General features: G+C 40.5%; 1 protein-coding gene across 1 annotated transcript in view; it reads right to left on the reverse strand.

The window, feature by feature from the left end:
* Positions 1 to 10,456: 10,456 nt before the first annotated feature.
* LOC117508539 (collagen alpha-1(XXVI) chain) overlaps positions 10,457 to 19,289 on the reverse strand; it is a 99,960-nt gene continuing 91,127 nt past the window's right edge. The window contains exons 9-14 of the mRNA XM_034168320.1: positions 16,285 to 16,328; positions 16,084 to 16,146; positions 11,769 to 11,804; positions 11,648 to 11,692; positions 11,490 to 11,574; positions 10,457 to 11,359 (exon numbers count right to left, since the gene is read on the reverse strand). Coding sequence (XP_034024211.1) covers positions 11,265 to 11,359; positions 11,490 to 11,574; positions 11,648 to 11,692; positions 11,769 to 11,804; positions 16,084 to 16,146; positions 16,285 to 16,328 — 368 coding nt within the window. The 3' untranslated portion in view covers positions 10,457 to 11,264. The remainder of the gene's footprint in view (positions 11,360 to 11,489; positions 11,575 to 11,647; positions 11,693 to 11,768; positions 11,805 to 16,083; positions 16,147 to 16,284; positions 16,329 to 19,289) is intronic.

Consider the following 19,289-nt stretch of genomic DNA (forward strand, 5'->3'; position numbering starts at 1 on the left):
TTAGGGCCCCTTCACACATAACATGATTTAAATCGACTAGCGCACGGAGGAGGAATTGCATGCCAATTGTGAAAAATCAGAGCTGCCTCCAACGCCTCATACACGTATTGCTACAACTATTTGTGCTCACCAGCGGCTGAAAGACAGAGAGTGCCCTGCGAGAGCCCGTTCAATCCCTTTCGTGGCAGGTGTCGGCCAAATTCCAGGTGATACACACGAACATCTAATGCCGTTCGCTTGGCACTTAGAAAATGTGTGGCTATTTGCGCTGTTAGCACGAAAACAGTTAGCAGACAATCACATTCGAGCTGGATGTGAAATTTGTTTAAAGCCCCTTTCTCACCAGCATCATGATGACACAGGAATGTGTGCATCAGGTGCGCGCAGCAGGGGGGCAGAGAGGAGATGAGGGTGCAGATAAAGGCACTGTAGGCGCAGAGGAGGTGCTGCAGACAGACTCTGCTGCAGCCAGTCTGTGTGCGCTCTGATTTCTCTTCTAGTTTCTATGTCTTGTGCTGAGCTGCAGGTCTGCGCTCTAGTTCTGTTATAGTTCATCTTTCTTCCTGTGACCAGGAGCTGCAGCTGGCTTTCGCATGTTCACCCGCACTGTCTGTGAGTGGACATAGAGACGTCTGGAATTTATACTGGATGTGGACATGTCCTGTCTCTGGCAGTCAGTCTGTGAGCAGGACTTATTTATGGACTTTAACACAATCTGAGGGAACTTGATAAGGTGAGCGCAATGAGCTGCAGTGAGGCTGCAATCTGAACATTTTTTTCTTTTAATTTTTAATAATGCGGTGTAGTTTTACTGTATTGTGTACATGGTATAAAAGGTTTGTGTCAACAATCCTGCATGATTTATAGCTTGGGAACAATAGAACACAGCAGGAATCATAAACTGGCACCGGGTAACGTTGTGTTGTGTGGGTGTGGCATCCAGTCACGTCGAGTACCGTCGCGTTGCCTGGACTTGCGTTGGAGCCACTTCCTTTATGTGTCCTGTGCTCGACGCAGAAAAAAATGAAACATGTTTAATTTTGGTGTCTGATTCGCTTCGTCCTTTGCGTCCATTGCGGTGTTGTGGCATTGAGCTACATCGTCTCGGCACTAGGTTGCATCCATGTGGCGTCATCATGATGCCGCATGACGCAACTTGAAGTGGGCCCGGTGTGAAAGGGGCTTAAGTGTCCCCATGACTGTGATGTTGCCAAGTATACATGTGGCATGCCAGAGTGTTGGTTCCCCCAACAACATGTGTGCATGCGTTTCGCGCGGGATCATCTGATCACACAATGACACCTTGGTCTGTGTGCTGAATGGGCAGGAGCGTGGCTGGCTGCCAACAGCAGAAGCTGTTGACATCTCTGGTCCTGGACGTCACAGCCACAGAACACGTACCGTGTTTTGACTGACACGTGCATGTGTGTGCTTGCTGTCCTCACGTGGAAATACATAAAAACATAGTGCTTTGCGATGGGCTGGAGAGCGCGCACATTGACAGGCTGCCCTGGGTGATACATACCGTCAGATCATAACACACAATGGGTGATATGAATGTCACGTCACCCATGTGACCTCTGTTCCACATGACGCGGCGTCTGTTCTGCAGCATGCCATCCACAATACACGGGTATCAGGCAGGACACGCACTCGGGGCTGGCTGGACATGCCGGGTTCAGCAGATGTGGCCATGATAAGAGCGCACTGTTCCATTAATGTCATTTCATGACTGTACGTCTGTGACCATGGGTCATCTACAGAGGAACAGACGGTTCATACTTATATTGCCCGCTTGATGAGAGGAATTAAAGTGTTGTGTTTTTTTATGGTGTGTGGTTTTATTATTTTTTTAATACAACTATGTCCTTGTTGATTTCAGGCATTTTTCTGCACCTTTTACAGGCCGGCGATGTTAGTGCAGTGGTAAAGTTTCTGGCTGGCAATCAGAGCTTTTAGAAATTGCAGGTTTGAATCCCGTGGGTGGCATGTATTTTTTTTTTCACAGCAGCTGCGCGATGTGGTAACACATGCTCCAGCTGCTCGAATTGTGTTCCCGCTGCAGCGGTTTTGTGCACGTTCGTGCACGACACCGTTGCGTGTACAACACTGTCGCAGTTGGATCGTTCACGCCTGCCCGTCGGATCAATGTTTTCATGGTTCGCTCATACTAACTGTTCTGCTGTAATTCGCCCTGATTTGTGCTATGTGTGAAGGGGCCCTTAGAGTACTCTTTTATTGTGAGCAGTGCACGGTACGTCTGTGCAATAACCATGCTGCTTATACAGCATGTTGATATGACACACCAGTCAGGTGGACGGGCAAAGGTGAAGTGCTCATCAACATGGATTTTAAATAAGCCATTTGTGTGCACTGAAGTTTCTGATCTTTAATTCAACTCATGAAAATATATGTGAAAACTAAAGTGATGTATTTCTATTTTTGTTGATTGTAAATTATGTTTCACTCTTATACAGCAATACCGGTAAAATACACTTAGGCACATAAATGACTGCACATTTACAATTTATGCATTTTAGCAGATTACCACAGCATAATGGATCTGAAACATAATCATGAAGATAAGATCAAATTATAGCTTGTCATCATTACTTTCAGGTTATTTAGTCATTTATTCTTTTATTTATAAGTAAAAGCAAGGTGTTTAATTTTGCACTGCTGCTCATCTGCATTGCCTGTGGCCAATGCAGAGAAAAGAAATATGCGTAATCAAGTGAAACAGAAACTTTTAGACATGCTGCTGTGCATTCACAGTGCTTTCAGGAGACGGATTTCACTCACTAGAAATTAAGCACTTGATCTTTGTAATAACTGTCAAGAATCGAAGAGGAACTTCAGTACATAGGGAAGCAGCGGTAATTGCTTTCTTTTATAATTTATTAGCCACGCCTGAGATGCTATGTTAGGCTAACAGGGTGAAAACCACACTCACAGAAATATTTACCCTAACTTCTAAGATTTATGTAATTTTATTACATGACAAATTCCCATTTACTTTTTTAGATAATTTTAATACAAACCTACAAAATAAACCTTACATGATGCATATTCATTAATCCTATTTATTTGAAATGCATAATCCTCAGCTTTATGTATTTAGTATTAATAAAATATAATTACTCTAAATCAATAATAATGACAGTATTGATTTAAAATACATAAAGTATATTGTTTGAATTGCATAATAATGTTACCTATGCCATTTTTCTTGTATAGGTAACATAATTATTATGCAATTCAGACAATATACTTTATGTATTTTAAATAAATACTGTCATTATTATTGATTTAGAGTAATTAGATTTTATTAATACTAAATACATAAAGCTGAGGATTATGCATTTCAAATAAATAGGATTTATTACAGTAATGAATATGCATCATGTAAGGTTTATTTGGTAGGTTTGTATTAAAATTATTTTTAAAAAGTAAATGGGAATTAGTCATGTAATAAAATTACATAAATCTTAAAAGTTAGGGTTAAATATTTCTGAGTGCACTTTAGGTTTCTTAACAGCCTGGAACACTGCCTCTAGTGGCAACATAGGACTCCGAACACTGATACCCAACAATGCAGAAGTAAAAAAAAAAACAGCTTTAAAATGATAAGAGGTCTTGAGCTGATTTGTAATGGAAACCTGTTGCTATATGAAGTTCAAAGAGCTGTCACTGCCGAGGAAACAAGCCATCATTTCACTGAAAAACTTCAGCAAACTCATCAGAGAGAAAACAAAAAGGTGAGGGGTAACAAAACCAGCTATTTAGTACATTTAAACCAACCAAACAAACAAACACACACACATCTTCAACCACTTATCCAAGATGGGGTCGCGGGGGGCTGGAGCCCATCACAGCAGTCATAGGGCGTGAGGCGGGGTAGACCCTGGACGGGACTCCAGTCTGTCACAGGGCCACATATGGACAAACAAACACATTCACACCCGCAAATATCCACTTTCCAGTTCAGCTAACCTGTATGTCATTTTGATGTGGGAGGAAGCTGGAGCACCTGGAGGGAACCCATGTAGATATGGGGAGAACATGCAAACTCCGCAGAGAAAGGTCCCAGGTGGGAATCGATCCCATCACTAACCACTAAGCCACCATGCTGCCCAACAAACAACAACAAAAAAGAAAAACATAAGGCTTCGTCTCCAAGGTATTGGGCAAAAGAGGTCAAACTTCACTAGATGTGTGAAATATGACATGTATTACCAGCTAAAATATTTATACATTTCATTTCAGCTGACTTACCTCAACCAATAATTTTTCTCCCTTTTTACAAAAATATGAATATTTTTTACCTCTGTAGAATTGAAACTGGTCTTTTTCACAATTTTTTACTGTTTTTACCCCTAATTATACCTTTTTGGACAGTTTGTGTGATGACTGATTACGAAATCTTTTCTCGTAATTAAGATATAAGGTGTTTAATTTTTTTATATCCAATGAATGCAATGCGTTTCTGTAAATCAGAAGTAAAATCATGGCAAAATTTGGCTCTTTATTATTTCTTTTAACTGGTCTTTTTCTAGGTTAGAATAGTTTAGTGCATTTAACGTTGCAGCCTTTATTTTACTCTGGCTTTCCTGGATCAACACATGGTCCAACTTATACTCACTCGTACATACGGATTGGGTCAGAAATACAGCACATCAAATATTTAGCTGGGTTAAGCCCAGGTTACACATAGATGGTTTTGTCCGCGGGTAGTACGTAGACCGAAGTTCGCGGTAGTTCCGGCTGTTTTCGCGGTGGAAAGGAGCGGAGCATTTCGCCGGCATTTTGAGCGCCGTACTAGCCGCAAATACGCGGATAAAACGCCGCTAAATCCGCCGAATAAAGCGGAGTTTTGACGCTGTAGCATCCGGCACACGTCAGGCAACGGGGGTTAATATTCAGTTCTATCCTTTACAATTGCAGGTTAAGACGCGCGTGAGAACGGCGGTGTTCTGCTACCGCCAATAATGCCCTGTGTGCCGCTGGATTTATCCAGGCAAATCCTGCGTTACTCCAGGAACTTTTGCTTATAGGCACCACCCCCAGAGTATAATAGGCTGAAGCAGCTGTCAGTGTGGGGGGAGGGAGTGACAGGGAGCTCATCTCTTAGCCTTTTTTCCCTCCTCAACGTGTTGCTTGTCTGCACCACAGGACCACCCTCTGCTTCTGAACCAGACCTCTTGGTACGTCCTTGCCGCTGCCAATTTTATTTTAGGAGGTATACTGGAGCTTCTCTGCAAAAATATCTGGAGCTGGCCGCAAGTGAGAGACCTGCATGCAGCGCGCTAGCGTTTTTATACTGACCGCCGCCTATCGGCCGTTTGGAACGCCGTTAACCAGGAGGTGGCATTTAGAACAGCATACTGTCCGCTAGCGCCGCCGTTTTGTATGCCTCTGTCGCCGGTTAAAACGCCTTTGAGGACGCCGATGTGGGCTCTATCGTCGTTTTACATGCTGTTGGTTAGGGATACAACGTCGGCCGCCAATTACGGCGGTGTAAATTGCGGGACTACAGGAAGGGGCAGGATGACACGGCGATTAAAAAGTATCAAACGCCGTTGTTCGCGTTGTCTCCGTCGTCAGGCCACTTCTCTGGGAGCGCTCCCGGAATTATTCAACATGTTGAATAATTTTTTCGACGATTCCCGGTGAAGCCGGAACCAAACCACACCCCCATGCACCGGCGTTAACTACGGCGTGGGCGTGTGATCCCTAAAACGGCCCGGAGGGGGCAAAATCTCTGCCAGGACGCTTCCGGGAGAGTTTACCGTCTATGTGTAAACGGGACTTTAGGTCCCTTAAGAATTTTCATCTTGACCAGACTTTTGTGGTAGCTATCAACAAGCTTCTGTCAGAATTGTTGTTGGATATTTGACCACTGTTCTTGGTACATTTAGTAAAGTTTAAATAAAACTGTGGGTTTTCTGGCATGGACCTGACATTTAAGCACAATTCAGATATTTTTGGTCGGGCTGAAGACAGGATTTTTTGGAAGGCCATTCCATATCCTTAATGTTAGCCTGTTTTATCCATTCTACAAACAAAGTTGATTGTAGAATGGATTACACTGTTTGAACACATATTTATGTCCAAGTTTCAATGATATACCTGATGGTTTGTGGTTTTAACAATTCTGAGGTTATCCTTTGTCTCTCACCAAAACATTAAAACTAGGCTTGTACGTATCTCAGATGCACCTTCTGTCAAATTGTAGCTGAGCTTTCAGGTCTTCTTTTTAATAAAACCCTCCTCTATACCACTTCATCATGAAGCTGTATAAATGGGGATACAAAATGCAAAACATGCATTGTGCAAAATTTCTCCAAATACAGCCAGAGAAGCCTATAACATCTTCTGGGTTGTCTGGGTGTCTTGGTGGCTTTCCTCACTCTTCTCCTTCTTACACAGTCAGTTTTTGAGAACTGTCTACTCCACACAGATTTATTATAGAGTGCCATACTGTTTGTATTTCTTCATAATTGATGTCAATAAAGTCTAAGACATATTCAGTGACTTGGAAATGTTAATGTATCCATCCCCTGACTTGTCTGAAGAAAACTGGCAATAAAACAGATTATTTACAGGTATTATACCAAAATGTTCAATTACTTATGTAACCCATCATCTTGGCTTTTATATTTATAATTAATTTATATCAAGTTGTAGAGATTTGCTTTCAGTTCGAGTTTTATTGAAAATAATTTTAGCCATCCTTATATTGAGAAGCCAGATATACTTTTTGTATTTGAAATGGCATAAATAAATTAAATGTGTGAAATACCAAGCAGCCCAATACTTTTAGAGGGCTCTGTCCATGAGTATTAATAGAGCATCTGTAACTGCACTCTCAGTACTGTGTTTCCCAAACCTTAAAGTTGCACAGTGTAGTTATAAATATATTGCTCGTAATACTTTTGTCTAGAGGGAGTATTTGTAGATTCCTAACAAATGTTACTACATACTGAATATTCACATGCAGGGATGTATATTTTATGATACTTGTGTTACTTATATTGCCTGATTTTGGTTTTATGCTATTGTTTCCTATACTGTGTGTTCAATATTTTATTAATAATGCAAAAATAAATAACAGACCTGCAAAGGAAAGGGCAGCATGATGGCTTCATCATTTGAACTGCTGCCTCACAGTGAGAAGGTCCCAGGTTTGCTTTTGACTTGGTCCTCTCTATTTGAAGTTTGCATGATCTCCCCATGTTTGCATGAGTTCCCTCCAGGTCCTCTGGCTTCTTCCCACTTCCAAAGACATGCATGTTAGATGATTTGGTGACAGTAAATTGACCGTAGGTGTGAATGGGAATGTAAATGTATTTGTCTATATGAGTCATCCCTGCTGTAGACTGGAGGCCTGTTCAGGTGTTCCCTGCATCTCACCCAGTGACTGCTGGGACAGGCTTCAGCACCTTGTGACCCATAATTGGAAGAAGTGGGTTCAGATAATGAATGAATAGATGGAACGGTAAGGCAAGAGCCATATGTAACATCCCTGGTGAAGAAACTCAAGTGAATTTCTAAGTCAATGAAGGGTTGATTTAAACAGGTATATAAAAATAAAATGCACCTACCTGGTCATAGTTTTTCAAATATTATTGTACTGTACCACTAACATACTAATGGTTACAATGGCGGTTTCTAACATTACTTTCATTGCTACATCCCTTCTCATTTATTAATTCTGAAACATTTTCTTGGATTTTTTGCAAACAAAGCAAATGTCAAAGGTGAGTAAAGCAGTCAGATGTTTTATTGCTCATAATGTTTTAATAAGACCAATGTTGTAAAAAAAAGTCAACTTTTCCTTTAAAGTTGGCACTCTGCACTCTGATCTCATCTCACATTTACTATTTGATAAAATAACAGCAAAAATAACAATAACTTTCCATGCACACTCTCTATTAGTGGATTCAAGTAAGTTAACAGTTAATGAACAACCAAAGATACAGAACTTTGGATCACTTTAACATGAGTAATGGTTAACATATGAATCTCATGAATGAGAAGATGAAGACCGTACCAAAGTCTGAGCTTGGTCTCTCCGAGACCTATTGTAAAATAATATCAGTTTGGATAAAAATCTCAGTGTAATCCTGGATTTCATGCTCCAGTCGCGTGAAGGTGTGCTGCATTTGGGGTCAGGTCTCAACTGTTTGTGCATCTTCCCTTTGCTTTCCAGATGCTATTCATTTCACCCCACTTATTTTAAGCAGATATTCTTGGCAGCGTGTCGTGTCTTACATCAGCTTTAACAAGGCAGAGCACAGATAGAGAGAAAGAAAAAATAAGAAATATATCTGACAAGTTAACATGAGATGAACACTGAGGCTGTCTAAGAATATATTTTACACTAAATAGTGCCTTTTGGGTCCAGGTATCTGGACCTCCCATTGTGGTCTCCAGAGGTTTACAAAATCAGGCAGACATACAGCCGTGTTTTATCTGAGGGAAAAAAAACCTTCAGAACACTTAATGAGGTTGCGTTGCACTGCAGAATATTTTGAAAGCTGCCTTCATGTCACAAAAGAGGAGTGGAGGATATCAAAATTTCACATCTGCAGAAGGTTCTGGTTTGTTTTTTTGGCACTTTTCCACTAGAATTACCAGCTTAACTCGCTTCCTTTTCCTGTACGTGCTGCTGATTTGTCATCAGTGTTGCGCAGAGGTCAGTTAACAGCTAATTACCCAAGATGATTTTTTAGGAATGGATTAGCTTTTGCTAACTCTGAAAACCACAATTGGACCAGTTAGCTTCCACTAACTTTAAGTCGGCCTAATATTTTTTAATAAAGTGTAACAGTCAAAAAGGTTAAAATCCCCCCAAAATCATGTTTGTTTTTAGGCAAAACATTGCACAAAGGCAACAAGCATCACCTCAACGCAATGGAGGAGCACGAGGTTAAGCCAGAGTAAATGCATTAGTTAGATTAGGCCCCATTAAAAAAAAGTTTGTCATCCTTATCCTTGACATCAGAAAAAAGTGGTGAGGGCTCGAGCTGGGTGGATCAGTCCTAATCGATTCACACACCAACGCTGGTATTGATACTGAATGATCCTCGCACTGACTGCTGCACACGCAGATTCATCAAAGTCTACTCTCTATAAGAGCAGCGCTGCGCTGTGTCACACAACACGGAGCAGCGCACCCTTATATTGTGGTTTGTCAGCCCTCTACCTGAGGAGATTTTGTTTTAAGTTGTGTTGAGTGATATTTTTTAAACAAAAATGTTGATTGTGATCATAAAGTACCTTTGTTGTCACATACATTTGGCGAAATTCTGTCCTAGGTCTTTTGGATCCTTTGGATCTGTGAAGCTTAAATATGAAAAAGTATCGGTATTGATATCGGTGATACTGGGCCTGTATTTACTTGGTATCGGATCACTACCAAAATTCCCGGTATTGCCCACCTCTAGTGAGGGCGGGTGTTTTTTTTTTATTATTTTCTTAGAAACAGGTAGGGGAAACCGGGGCACAGTGAATCAGAAATGTTTTTGGCAGCATAAACACATTATACATAGGTTTAGGTCATTCTATTGTAGATTTAATACAGCAAGTTATTGTTTATTAGGCTGTGTTATTTATTTCTCCCCAAGTGTAATTGACAGGTGTTTAAAATTGATTTTAAAATTTTTGATTCACTGTGCCCTGGACACTAATTCACGGGGCACAGTGAATCAACTTAGAATCTAATAAAAACACATGATTATAAAGATTTCTTCAAAATTATTAAATATATGCTGATGCATATACAAACTATAATCCAGCAAACCAGCTCTGTAATGTGTGAGTGTCTTATATAGTGATATAAGTCCTTTAAAATATATTATAAATACAACTGTCATAATTTCTGTTCAAATGTGAAAACAGTTGTTTATATACACAAATTATAGAAATAATTCATGCAAAAATAAGTAATATTTGTCATCCACTTGATACTGGGGCTTAGTAAATCACTTTCTAGACTGATTCACTGTGCCTCAGGTGCATGTGACACACATGAGTCATGTTATCAAATAGCTGATAGTCTGGAGAAGACATAACACATGCTCATCAGTTGGATGGGGTAGTCTTCTAATTAATAATTTTTTGGGCCACTTTTCCTCTGTTGTGAGAAAAACAATATAAAGACACTGACATCCACAAAATTTACTTTTGACAGGAAAACACTTACTTCACTTGCCCTTTTACCCTTAATGTATCCAAAAACAAAACATTAATTTATAAGGGGGATGTCTTTATGCATAAATACATGGCATAACTGCTGCAAATATATATGTAGTTTTGCAGATATACCTATTGTGCCCCAGTTTCCCCTACATACAATGTCATTTCAAACCTGAAAAATGACATATACAGCACCTGCATACCAAGTGAGGAACTAAAAATATCAGATATTTTTAAAAAAATCTTGTGTGCATGTTGAACACAGTCAGTGTACTGCACGCTTGTAGTGTGATAAACATCCACACTGTGTGCAAGTGAGATGCAGCAAATGACGGTGTGGTTGTCAATGACCGTCTTTGGCCAAAGCACACTCATCACCTTGCACTAGGTTCCTGCACCAGCTGTACCACCGTCAATGAAATTCACCCAAAAAAAAAAAAACAACTGATGGAGGCCAATTTTGGCATGTGGGCGGGGATGATAAACTATGTTTTTGTGTGTGTTTTTTACGGGGCCTTTTAAAAAACCTTTTTGGGAACATCCGTGTTTATGCTGCAACATATTCAAATTTTCAGTTCTTTAAGTCTGTTTTTCAGGGATTTAGAAATGGCACATTTGTTCAGGATGTCTTTTGTTTTCCATCTCGCACAGCGATGATGCACTGATAGTTAACGCTATGATTTTCACTGACCAGTCAGTAACTTTCAGTGCTGTCATGGCACTTTTTGGTATCACCTCATCTTGCTTGGAACTGTGATGGAGGTGATACCAAAAACAGGACCAGGTGACAGGTACCAGATTTAGCCAATGGAAAACCGAAAAAGGCAGGTAGAGTCATGTCAAGTCGAGCAGGTACGATGTGGTAGAAAAGCATCATTTTGCTATTGACAGAGTTAGGTAAATAATTTTTTAAAAATGCATATGATATGGAAAAAAGGTAAAATCTTACACCCAGTCATACAAAATTTGCAACAGATTCATCTGCACATACACAGATCACATACAGAAAAAAAAATGTCACTCTACTTTTAAACAGGATCTTGAATTTCTCCTGACAGTGGAGATTAAGGAAGGGTTTGACTCGGCTGGAGGCGCTTGATCTTAATACTAGAGAACAGGGCGTCTGAAATGCTGCCAAATCCAGATCCTTCCGAGTTTTCTGTGTAATGGCACAAAAGAGATAAAACACCATAAAAGCACGACAGAACTACAGTAATTGCTGTAATGGATTAATTCTTAATCCTGGAACAAAAAAAAAAAAAAAACCTCATCACCATCGTTATCCTTACCGTGAACACCGATCATGTGCTCCAGGATCAGGACTCTCTCTGCCAGGATCTTCAGGGCCTCTCTAAGCTGCTGTATGGCCTCGCCCTGAATGACAAATGCCACATTCACTAAAGAATGTTTTTCAAAGGGTAAGGACGCTAACGTCATCTTCTCTTACCTCAGACAAGCCCTCTCCAGGCTCTCCCTTTGTCCCTGGTGATCCCTGACAACACAAAAAGAAACAAGCTTGTCACATCTGCATTACATGTGTGTGTGGAAAAGAATAACTGGACACTCACAGGTAAGCCTGGCTCCCCTGTGATACCTGGAGACCCCTGAGAGAAGAAAAGGAAACAAACATAAATTAGGACTGACTTTCAGCGGCTTCCTTATCCCGAGCGTTAATCTGCCACATCAATAGATCTCTGATCTTAAATCATGATAGCAGAGATGGGGGATCAGGTTTATAGACAGAAGGGACCCGATGTGGCTGCTCTGATTAGTGAGGCCTGGCCTTGGATGAGAGAGGAGGATTAGTCACGGCTTGGAGTAAGTCTTTGAAGAAAAAGCTTATTCACTCTTAATTTGTTTTACATTGTATGACAGCTATGACCATTTATAAAATTGACAACAAAAAGGATTTTAATAGCTCAACATAACCAATAAGGCATTCTCCTGATTCAATAATGACCAGTATCTTTTAATGACTCTTGAGCAAACTAATACAGGTCACCAGGTGTTTTAAAAACAGATGTTAAAGTTTATATTAAAGAAAAGACTCTAGAAACGAAGATAATGCATCTTAAAACACATCTTCAGTTGTCAAAGAAAGTTGCTCAATCAGTTGCTTTAATGCCTTAAAAACAGAATGGCTCGAGGGTGGGCCCAGTGACCTGCACGTTACATTTGCAACTCAGTGTCAAGATGTTGAGATGTCAAGAAGCAGCAGCCATCCTCACTGGCGCCATCTTCAGTGTTCAGTGTCACATGAACCTGCTTATGTAAAACAAGTCTGAGTGTAATGCACTTTGTCTGTTGGTCAAGTCGCCCTATTGAGATATCCCATAATCCCTTGTGTGCCAGAGAGGTGCTGCAATCAAAACAACATGGAGAAACCACATGACAACAATTGTAAATTAACATTATACTACCAAAATGTAAATTTGTGTGCCTTTCATAACATTTATAAGAGACTGCATGAGACCCTTGAACACTTGCTAAAACAAATATTCCAAATATTACACATCTACTACCTTCAACCTGGGTGGAACTTCATAAACGCAAACTAAATTTCAGACATTTTATAGATATTACTCTGGAACAAACAGCACAAACTGTGTTGTAAACAATTGTGTAACAATAAGCAGGACGTTAAAGAGCAAACTTCAATTTCCTTCACAAACACATGAACAGGAAGCTCACAGGCTGCTGTTGTCCGTGTGCAGCAGATAAATTGCAGCTTGATCTGAGCGTCTCAATGCATTTTTCAACCATAAGTGTGCCAGGTGGAGACTTCAAATAACATTTGTGATGAGCTGTTTGGTGCTTTGCACCAGTTAGAAAAGTAAGGTGTTCAGCTACCACTCATTTCCAGAACAGTTGCTTTGGCATTGAATCTCAAATCAGGGATGGAACACGATTCTTCTAAAAGAAATTTCATTATTTCTTGTTTTTGATGCTTGTAGTGGAGAGCGCTGTCAAACACATTGGTTAAAAAAAAAAAAAAAAAAAATCTCCCATAGATGTTTAAATGGGTTGAGATTTGCTGACTGCATCCTTATACTTGCCACAAATCATGAGAAAAAAGTCCTACTAGCGCGTTCCCTGTGGAGATCCATGGGCTCTAGATTGGGTAGTGTTTATAAACTAGGTAAAGTTTCTATAATGAGTTGGAATGGCGTGTGAGTCCAGGAAGTAGAACCTTAGACCTCAACAATTTTTAGAAGAGAACTCAACCCTTTTATTTCCTGTTAATTATGTAATTTTTTTATGTTAATTTACTGTCTTAATGTATTTATAAATTGTTTAGGTTCTTGTTATCATATCCACTCTGTGTTCTCAGGGTGCAGGACTACTTTGTGTCCCTAGGGTGAATAATAAGTCTGTGGGTCACAGAGCTTTCTCTTATTGTGTCCCTGTTCTGTGGAATGATCTCCCTGCTTCAATAAAAGTCAGATTCTGTAGAGACTTTCAAGTTCAGACTTAAGATGCATTTATTTTCCCTTTCGTATGGCCAGCATACTGGCATAGTATGTTACTATGCTTTTTACACTTTTAAATTCATTTTATTAGGAAATGGAGCAGGCTGCGGCCTCAACTTTTTCTAAAGTCTGGGTCTTTTTGTGAAACTTAGGGCTAGTGGTCGGCAATCACCTTAGTATTTCTTCAGTTTTTCTTGAAGCTTAATGCTGACAAATTATACTGTATTTGTCTTTCTGATGCTTGATACTGTTTTTTCTTTTCTTTCTGTTTGAGGTGCGGCTCCATCCAGAGATGGGTGTGGTGTCTGTTCCAGAAACCATCCTGTGCACCGGCATTGTTTCCTGTATGTTTGTTTTGTGAATTGTGTCAGTAGCATGGCCCAAACAGAGGGTCAACCCCAACCTGGTCTCACGGCATGTCATGATTCAGCAGCACAAAATATACATTAATCTATTGGTTTGTCATATTGTCACGAAAAGTGCAAAATTTTCGTTATGGGAGCACAAATTTATTCTAATGCATTCTGTGACGGGTGCACATAATTACAAGTGTAGCGGGGGGTCGGGGGTGGTTAAGGTGAGGGTTGGGGGTAGGAGTAGAGTTAGTAATAGTGAGTTAAAAAAAAACCCAGTCACAAAAATTTGACTAATTTCGTGACGGGAGGATGAAAAACAACAACAACAAAAAACAACAACAACAACAAAAAAGTGAGATTGGGCTGCCTTTGAGTCTGGTCTGCTTGAGGTTTCTTCTTCAAATTATTATTATTAGTATAGTATAGTATTATTATTATTAATTATCAGTTGGAGTTTTTCCTTACCGCTGTCACCTGTGTGCTTGCTCTGGGGGTTGTTAAGGTTCGAGCTTACTTGTGTTAAGTGCCTTGAAGCAACTTTGTTGTGATTTGGCGCTATATAAATGAAATAAAATACACACTATTATTATTATCATTATTATTGTTGTCAGTATTACTATTATCACTGTTATTGTTTTATTTTTACTTCTATTTTGTCTTTTTTTTTTTTTTAAATGGACCACAATGGAAATAAGTGTTTTCACTTTCTCGTGTCATCCGTGTATTTTTAACGAAGCCATACGCATGCATGTAAACATGTAAACGTGTAAAGCGCCTTGGGGCAACTGTTTGTTGTGATTTGGCGCTATATAAAAAAAATTGATTGATTGATTGATTGATTAAACATATTATAATATAGATAAAGGTGCAGAGGCCGATTGGTGCTTTTTCCCAGATCCCACCACAGAACATGATTGGATTTGAACTATTTAATTGTATCTATCTGGCTGATCTAAAACCTTATGTACCAGTAAGTGCCCTGTATTCTTGGGAGGCAGGATTACTGTGTTTTCCAAAGGTTAAGAAGAAATCAGCACATCAAAGACCTTTTTTTTCACTGTGCACCTGTTCTGTGGAATAGTCTACCTGCTGAGATAAATAGTATGATTCTGTGGAATCACTAAAATCCAGATTAAAGACTCATCTGTTCTCTCTATCCTATGGCAAATATAGAGTTGGTAGTATTGAATCAGTTCTTCTCTCCACCAGTTATTTATGTTCTTAGGGCTCATTCGCACTGTGATGTGACTGAACACTGGCTGACGTAGCAGGTTCTCAAAACTCTGTGAAACACCGGAGAAGGCTCGCTCAAGGGGTCCAAACTTCCTGTCTTCAATGCAACTTGACGTTTGGTGACAGCCCACTATTGGATTTAGTTTAACTTTTGCTGTCGGAGGGCTGGTGCATTGGTTGCTCACTCCGCGGAGCAGTAGAGTAGCTTGGCGGAGCTGATTGTTGACTCAATGTTTGAGGTGTCATGTGACATAGCCAACCCAGTCTCACTTTTTTTTTCATGCTCCGATCACAAAATGATTCAAATTTTTGTGACTTTTTTTTTTAAACTCACTAACCCTACTCCTACCCCCACCCTAACCTTAACCATAACCTAACCCTACTCGTTCCCCTACCCTAACCATAACCACTCAACCCGCCTTTCACTTTTAATTTAGTGCAGCCATCACGGAATGTATTAGAATGAATTCATGCTTCCGTTACGAAAATGTGGCGCTTTTCGTGACAATAACATGAACAAATAGATTAGTGTATATTTCGTGCTGCTGAATCATGACATGCAGTAAGATATGGTAGGACGTATATACCTACAGTATATAAACTCAATGGAACTCTGATTGTTCTTCCTAACCACTGTTGCTTATGTTTTTGCTCAGGAGGTGAGTAAGGTTAATACCTTGCCTTTTGTTAAGAGCCTTGGAGCGGCTTATGTTGTGCTATTGTGCGATACAAATAAATTTAATTGACTTGAATTGACTGTACTTCGTAGTGCACAGTGTGTAAGTATCTACATTTGTGTTTCTCAAAGAAAAAAAATACCTTACCCTTTCTCCAGAATCCCCTTTTGGTCCAGGGTCTCCAGGCCTGCCATGGAGACCATCCTTGCCCTCATGTCAGAAAACAGAAGATATATTAGTTATCATACTCATAATGCGTCCAATGTCATATACTCGTACTGACTTTACTCAATAATCAGCTGTGAAATTGAGTTGAAAGCACAGAAACACGTCAAACACAGGACTTACATTTTGTCCTGGTGGACCTGGAGGTCCTCTAGATCCTGGAGGGCCTGTAGGAGCATTCATAAAAGGATGGTTAAAATGTTTAAAAACAGAGAATATTTTCTCACAACAAAACACATTTCAGTCAATATACCTGAGATATATTCATCAGAGTTTACCATGTAAACATCATTTCCATGGATTGGTTTGTTTTGTTATGTGATTGTTGATATGCTGTCTCAAAAAGTCATAAACAGATTTCAGTGACATTTAGTGGAACAGTTGGCTTTGAGTGAAGGAAGACAGATGCACATTCAAGATAAATTGTTTGTATTAATATTTACATCCACTAAGGAGGTTCTTCAAGATATATACACTCAACCAAAATATAAACGCAACACTTTTGGTTTTGCTCCCATTTTGTATGAGATGAGCTCAAAGATCTAAAACTTTTTCCACACACACAATATCACCATTTCCCTCAAATATTGTTCACAAACCAGTCTAAATCTGTGATAGTGAGCACTTCTCCTTTGCTGAGATAATCCATCCCACCTCACAGGTGTGCCATATCAAGATGCTGATTAGACACCATGATTAGTGCACAGGTGTGCCTTAGACTGCCCACAATAAAAGGCCACTCTGAAAGGTGCAGTTTTATCACACAGCACAATGCCACAGATGTCGCAAGATTTGAGGGAGCGTGCAATTGGCATGCTGACAGCAGGAATGTCAACCAGAGCTGTTGCTCGTGTATTGAATGTTCATTTCTCTACCATAAGCCGTCTCCAAAGGCATTTCAGAGAATTTGGCAGTACATCCAACCAGCCTCACAATCGCAGACCACGTGTAACCACACCAGCCCAGGACCTCCACATCCAGCATGTTCACCTCCAAGATCGTCTGAGACCAGCCACTCGGACAGCTGCTGAAACAATCGGTTTGCATAACCAAAGAATTTCTGCACAAACTGTCAGAAACCGTCTCAGGGAAGCTCATCTGCATGCTCGTCGTCCTCATCGGGGTCTCGACCTGACTCCAGTTCGTCGTCGTAACCGACTTGAGTGGGCAAATGCTCACATTCGCTGGCGTTTGGCACGTTGGAGAGGTGTTCTCTTCACGGATGATGCGAAGGAGATGTGTTGCACTGCATGAGGCAAATGGTGGTCACACCAGATACTGACTGGTATCCCCCCCCCAATAAAACAAAACTGCACCTTTCAGAGTGGCCTTTTATTGTGGGCAGTCTAAGGCACACCTGTGCACTAATCATGCTGGATGTGGAGGTCCTGGGCTGGTGTGGTTACACGTGGTATGCGGTTGTGAGGCTGGTTGGATGTACTGCCAAATTCTCTGAAACGACTTTGGAGACGGCTTATGGTAGAGACATGAACATTCAATACACGAGCAACAGCTCTGGTTGACATTCCTGCTGTCAGCATGCCAACTGCACACTCCCTCAAATCTTGCGACATCTGTGGCATTGTGCTGTGTGATAAAACTGCACCTTTCAGAGTGGCCTTTTATTGTGGGCAGTCTAAGGCACACCTGTGCACTAATCATGGTGTCTAATCAGCATCTTGGTATGGCACACCTGTGAGGTGGGATGGATTATCTCAGCAAAGGAGAAGTGCTCACTATCACAGATTTAGACTGGTTTGTGAACAATATTTGAGGGAAATGGTGATATTGTGTATGTGGAAAAAGTTTTAGATCTTTGAGTTCATCTCACACAAAATGGGAGCAAAACCAAAAGTGTTGCGTTTATATTTTTGTTGAGTGTATATGTATATGTATATGTATGTATATCTCAAAAAAGATCAAAAGAAAAAAAAGCTAAATGAATCAGGTCAAGTCAGGTCTGGAGGCATGCACGGGCACATTGCTACATCGACTGTACTGCAGAGCTGCCTTGGGCCCTGGATGGCAACCGCCGAGCAGTAGCCTTTTTCAGCTACTGAGGGCCTTAATACTAATTCAGTTTATTTCATTTCAACCTGGTCTCACGGCAAGTCGTGCTTCAACAGCACAAAATATATATTAATCTATTGGTTTGTGATATTGTGACGAAAAGCACCTCATTTTCGTCACGGCAGCACGAATTCATTCTCATTCATTCCGTGATGGCTGCACAAAATTAAAAGTGAAGCGGGAGGGTCGGGGGTGGTTATGGTTAGGGTGGGGGGAAGGAGTAAGATTAGGTTATGGTTAAGGTTAGGGTTGGGGGTCGGAGTAAGGTTAGTAATAGTGAGTTAAATAAGCTCCGTCACGAAAATTTGACTCATTTCGTCATGGGAGCATGAAAAAAAAACCAAAAAACCTGAGACTGGGCTGTTCATTTATATAGTGCCAAATCACAACAAAGCTGTCTCAAGGGGCTTCACACAAATAAGGTCTAACCTTACCAACCCCTAGAGCAAGCACACAGGCAACAATGGTAAGGGGAAAACTCCCTACTTCCCTGATATTGAGGAAGAAACCTCAAGCAGACGAGACTCAAAAGGGTGACCCACTGCTTGGGCCATGCTACCAACACAATTGACAATACAAATATAGAGGAAAATTTGGGAGTCCATGCTGGTGTCTAGGGCAGGAGGCCTGCAGAAAAAGACACCAACTCCCACTTCTGGATGGAACTGCACCTCAAACAGAGACAAAAAAATATATATCAGGTGGCATAAAAACTACAAATAAGGTACAATTTGTCAGTATTAAGCAACAAGAAAAACAGAAGAAAGACTAAGGTGATCGCCAGCCACTAGCCCTAAGCTTCTCTAAAAGACCCAGGCTTTAGATCAAGTTGAGGCTGCGGCACGCTCTGCTTACTAATAAAATTAATTTAAAAGGCTAGAAAGCATTGTACTATACTATGTCAGTATGCTAGCCATACTAAAGGGAAAATAAGTGCACCTTAAGTCTGGACTTGAAAGTCTCTACAGAATGTGACTGTTTTATTGATGCAAGGAGATCATTCCACAGAACAAGGGCACGATAACAGAAATCTCTGTGACCCACAGGCTTTTTATTCA

The sequence above is a fragment of the Thalassophryne amazonica genome, chromosome 4 (assembly GCF_902500255.1).
Source record: "Thalassophryne amazonica chromosome 4, fThaAma1.1, whole genome shotgun sequence".
In the NCBI taxonomy this organism is placed as follows: Eukaryota; Metazoa; Chordata; class Actinopteri; order Batrachoidiformes; family Batrachoididae; genus Thalassophryne; species Thalassophryne amazonica.